Source organism: Colossoma macropomum, unplaced genomic scaffold (assembly GCF_904425465.1).
Source record: "Colossoma macropomum unplaced genomic scaffold, Colossoma_macropomum, whole genome shotgun sequence".
Taxonomy (NCBI): Eukaryota; Metazoa; Chordata; class Actinopteri; order Characiformes; family Serrasalmidae; genus Colossoma; species Colossoma macropomum.
In genome coordinates, this window is record NW_023495351.1 from 598598 (window position 1) to 603777 (window position 5180).

Below are 5180 nucleotides of genomic sequence, written 5' to 3' on the forward strand. Positions count from 1 at the left end.
ATTTTTATGCATTTTAATGCATTTTTACCCATTCTAGGTCTCATCAGGTTCTGGTAGCAGTATGACAGTAAGTAAACATGGAACTCCCCTTTCAGGGGTTTCAATTTGACTCTTTCAGGTTTGACAGGTTTTGACTAATGGATTAGTGAATGAACAGCATAGCCATCTCTTCTCTTTTGTGCACAAAAATGCTTCGGGGAAACCCTCAAGCAGCCCAGCGTGATGGAGAGCTTATGTTTCTTGTAAACATATTTTAAGTCACGTTTTATCATCTCCTCACACTCCAGAGTGTTTAGCTCAGCCTTTACGTCACTGCAAGTCACAAACCAGTCAGAAATAAAAGGGACACCAGCAGTGTCCATGTCGGCATTCACAACATGAGGGCTGGTCAGGGTGTTTCCAAGCTGGGGCTGATGGTGATGTTGGGGTTGTGGGGTTGTATTAACTGTGACATTAAGCCATCACCCATTGGGGCTTATGCACACGGTGACATTGTCATTGGAATCTTGGGTTCAGTTCACTCAAAGGTGAACGACCTTCAGGGACGAATTCGCCCAGAGATGTTTACCTGCACAGAGTGAGTATATGAGGGAGTTCAGATTCTGTGAGACAACTTTTAAACAGTTTAAAAACTAAACTGTTTAAACAGTTTGGAGATAATGCAACCCAGATAACTTACTGTTCACTGGGATTGCTACAATCTGTGATCTGAACTGAAATTATCTGCATCCTATTTTGTTGTTGTTAACATCTTATATTTACAGTCGTACGCTAATGTTTGGTCAAATTCCATGTTGTGTTGATTTTCTAAGTTTGCTGAATATATAATATTGAAAAAATTAGTAAAAGATAAAATTTGGCCTGCGCAAAATGTTGCTACTTTTGGTTTACTACCAGTAAAATGCCATATTTTAGTTTGCTCCCTGTAGAGAATGTCAACAAAACAAGTAACTTCAGCAGGGGCACCCAAACTTTCACATTTAACTATATTAATATATTAAAATGTTTTATTACTGTATATAGTACTTTATATATGTTAATCATTTTCTGTTGGGTCCCCAACAGTTTTATTTGTGTAAAGGTAAAGGGATTCAGGTACAAACATCATGTCTGCTTTAAGAATTATTACCAAAATATTGAATTGATTACAAAGAATGAATGTCGAAAGGCATCCACTGTAATATTAAGCAAATGTTAGAGTAGGACTGTTCAGCTACATCTGAGGAATGTTATCATGCATTTCTTTGGTGTATGTATGTATATTTGAAAGTTCATTCTAAGTATTATTTGTGAAAGGGAGAATTCAGAAGACACAGGCCAGAGTGCAAATCTCAGCTTGGGTTTTTAAATTAAGCCCCTACAGCTATTGCAAATTTTAAAACATCATTCAGTGCTTAACTAATTCTCATCTTTCTTCTCCAGCTTTGATCTCATTCCATTTGTACAGTCTTTAGCTGCAATTCACACCATCGAAATGATCAATGATTCTGGATTTCTTCCGGGAATCCGGCTTGGATATGCGATGTGTGATCCTTGTGTACACGCTACCCAAGCCTTGCACTGTGTGGAGCACATGCTTTCTGTTAATGGGACACTTCCAGTCCTCTCTGACTACTCAGACTTCAGGTCACCTGTGAAGGTGTTTTTGGGAGAAAGATATTCTGAATTGTCTATTCCTATGGCCAGACTGCTCAGCATCTACATGATTCCACAGGTAGGTCATCTTGAGGGGGAAGGTGGGATTATAAGTTAATGAATGACTTGACTGTCATTTACATTTTAAGATACTGAATCCTTAAATCAGATCATGTTGACAAGTAGTACTACCTTCCATTATCATTACCATGTAGAATGTATTCAAATGCAGGGAAATTGTACAAAAACGTTGCACCTTTCTCGCAACAGATAAGTTGCACATCATCTGCACCAGCACTGAGTGACAAGTTGCGCTGTCCGTCCTTCTTTCGCGTCATTCCAAGTGACGTCTACCAGACAAAAGCGCTGGCAAAGCTCATGGCACGTTTTTCCTGGGACTGGGTCGGAGTGGTGTCCTTAGATGATGACTATGGCAAAGCTGCTCTCGAGAACTTTCTGCTGGATGCAGAGAAAGAACATGTATGTGCAGCTTTCCAGGAAGTGGTACCACACTACTTAGACAACAAGTACACCAAGCAGCGCATCAAGGAGGTGGCTGATCATATCCGAAGCTCCACTGCCAAAGTTGTGCTGCTCATCCTGAGACCAGAACATGTGGAGATGCTGTTTGAAGAGATGATTAAGACAAATACTTCTTTGACTTGGATCGCCAGCGATGCCTGGTCCGCAACACGCAACTTAATGAAAATAAAGAACATAAACAAGGTGGGAGACATCTTTGGCTTTACCTTTGTCACGGGGAAGATCCCAGGTTTTGAAGACTACCTCCAGAATCTGAGACCAGGTCGAGGGGCAAGAAATGATTTTATTGACGAGTACAAGCAAATGAGGTTCAACTGCAGCCCTGGTCAGCAATCAGAGCACACGTCCCCTGTGGCCTGCAGTGTGACAGACCCCCTGGAGGCGAACGATGACTACCTGCTCCATGCTGTGGACGTGACAGAAGCCTACAGTCAGAGAGTAGCAGTGTATGCTGTGGCTCATGCCATCAAGAAACTTCTTCAATGTAATGACACTGCCTGCTCTGGAGATACCAACTTAAGGCCATGGAAGGTAAGATAATTTTGGTTTTCCTTGTAAACACTTGCTTTTACCACTGCTTTTGTAAAACTAACTAAATAAATAAATAATTATAGGCCCAGACAAACAACAGAAATATCTTTGTATCTTCACACCTGCAGCTTGTCGAGATCCTTCATGAGTTGAACTTTACCTTGGACAGCCAGACATTTTTCTTCAATCAATTTGGCGATTTTGAGAATGGTTATGATTTCATAATGTGGAAGAAGGAAGGTGATGAAAGAGTGCCTGAAGTGGTGGGAAAATTTCTCATAAAGAATGGAGACGTGGAGATCTATGACCAGAAAATCTTATGGACCAACAGTTCGGTAAAATAAAATTACAGATTATGAGCCAAGGACAGTGGTCCACATGATATTTTACCAACAGGCATAGTCTCAACCAGTTTATTAGTGTCATGCAAAGGCATTCACAAGTGGCTTCATGTGAGTCAGAGATGAGTCTAAAGTCTTGAGTCTTTAGATTAGAATTTTAATGTAGTTTTGTTATTAGCTGCTTGCATTGCATTATACAAAACTAAGCCCTACTTAACACCTCTTGAATTCAACTCTGCTGTAAATAACGAGCCTTTCATTACAGAAAATCCTTCAGTCTGATGGACACAAAGTGCTACATGCATTAAATGTGGTGTTTAAAGGAAAGGGACAAACATCTTGAAATGGTTAGTTAGCCTGTAGCTAGCATAGGAATTATGCTAGCTAACACAATAGATATTCAGATAGATTACCTGACCGCTTCAGCTAAATTAAGCTAGCTAGCATATTTGCTGTCAAAACTGTGCTATTTTAACTTGCTTTAAATACTGCACTTAATGCATGTAGCTCTTCTTTGTATCCTTCAGACTGAAGGCTTTTCTGTAATAAAGGGCTTGCTGTTTCAAGCTATATCAAACTGATTTATTAATATCTAAAATGCAATTTAATTTAAATATTTTGACCAGATCTCATGGATACAGAATGTCACAAGCGCTAAAAATTTGTGAATTGCCTTATTATTTTATTTTAGCATCAGCCTCATTTCAACCAGTTAAAACTATTCTTTATCTTTCAGGTGCCTTTTTCGAGGTGTTCGCCGTCTTGCCCTCCTGGCAGTGTGAAGAACATATCAAATGTTGCCTGTTGCTACACTTGTACTATTTGTAATGAGGGAACCTACACTGACAAATGGGGTAAGCAATAACTCATGTACTGTTTATATCCTTTGTACCATCTAACCTCTGCATTTTCTGTCTCTCACACAGATCAACCCACCTGCCAAAAATGTCCTAACAACACCTGGTCTGAGAAGAACTCGACAGAGTGCAAGCAAAGAACTGTGCTCTTTCTAAAGTGGAATGACCCTTATCCCATTGCACTGATGGTGGGAGCAGCAATAGGCGTGTTGTTGCTGCTAATCTCGTTAATATTATATGTGTGGCACAAACGCACACCTGTCATTAAGAAGTCTGGCTTTGAAATGTCTTGTTTAATGAAGCTAGGACTGCTTATTAGTTTTGGAAGCATTATTGCCTTTATTGGCAGGCCAAACATCCATCTCTGCAGGGCCCAACAGATCATGTATGGTCTTGGTTTTACCCTTTGTGTGTGCTGCATTCTAATTAAGTCCTTCTGCACCTTTTTGGCATTTCTGGCCTTTGACATAGACAAGCAGCACAAGCTTAGAAAGCTTTACAAGCCTACTCTCATCATTATCCTTGTCAATGCTGGCCAAGGGCTTATTTGTGCATTCTGGTTGATATTTGCATCCCCAGACATCGACCTACCATCAACCCAAAGCATGTTCATCAACCTCATGTGTGCCGAGGGATCTATAATTGGCTTTGCTGTGATGCATGCCTATATCGCCGTTCTAGCCTTCGTATGTTTCTTGCTTGCCTTCAAAAGCCGAAAAGTTCCCCAAGATTTTAATGAGACAGGTATAATCATCTTTAGCATGCTGATCCATCTGTTTGTCTGGCTTTGCTTTATTCCAATCTACATCACCAAAAATGAACAGCGGCCGATTGTTCAGGCTTCTGCCATCTTGGTCTCCAACTATGGCATTATTTTTTGTCACTTCATCCCAAAATGCTACCAGGTCCTCTGGGAAAAGACAGAGAACTCACTGTCTGCGATCAGGCAGCGGTTATTTGCAGCTGTTAAAGCAAGTGTACCCAGCTAAAAAAACAGAAGCCTACTGTGACAACTGGTTTCCTCTTTACCAAACAGTTTAATAGAAACAATCAGGTCTATTTTTTTGTTTAAAGAACGACACAGGGTTAATCATCTTTAGCTTGCTCACCCACCTCTTTGTCTGGCTTTGTGTTTTTCCCATCTACCTCACCAAAAATGAACTTTTAATAATCCATATGCATGAGCATGAAGCCTAATGTGTTCTATTGTAATTTTTTGTAAAATATTGTAAAATATTTAAATATTATATATGTTGGTTTTTGGAAAATCCTT

At 39.9% G+C, this 5180-nt stretch overlaps 1 protein-coding gene across 1 annotated transcript; it reads left to right on the plus strand.

Annotated features, from left to right (window-relative positions):
- Positions 1-377: 377 nt before the first annotated feature.
- On the plus strand, positions 378-4896 carry LOC118801866 (G-protein coupled receptor family C group 6 member A-like). The gene is made up of 7 exons (XM_036562259.1): positions 378-577; positions 1423-1714; positions 1906-2503; positions 2549-2709; positions 2838-3044; positions 3787-3904; positions 3977-4896. The coding sequence occupies exons 1-7, from the start codon at positions 378-380 to the stop codon at positions 4894-4896; spliced, it is 2496 nt and encodes an 831-aa protein (XP_036418152.1).
- Positions 4897-5180: the final 284 nt, after the last annotated feature.

What these genes read in the sequence shown, in the direction of transcription:
- LOC118801866 (XM_036562259.1), top strand. Translation starts at nt 378, where the DNA reads ATGAGGGCTGGTCAGGGTGTTTCCAAGCTGGGGCTGATGGTGATGTTG. An exon ending in GCATCTACATGATTCCACAG is followed by an intron (nt 1,715 to 1,905) that starts GTAGGTCATCTT and finishes TTCTCGCAACAG; the next exon opens with ATAAGTTGCACATCATCTGC. An exon ending in CCAACTTAAGGCCATGGAAG is followed by an intron (nt 2,710 to 2,837) that starts GTAAGATAATTT and finishes TCACACCTGCAG; the next exon opens with CTTGTCGAGATCCTTCATGA.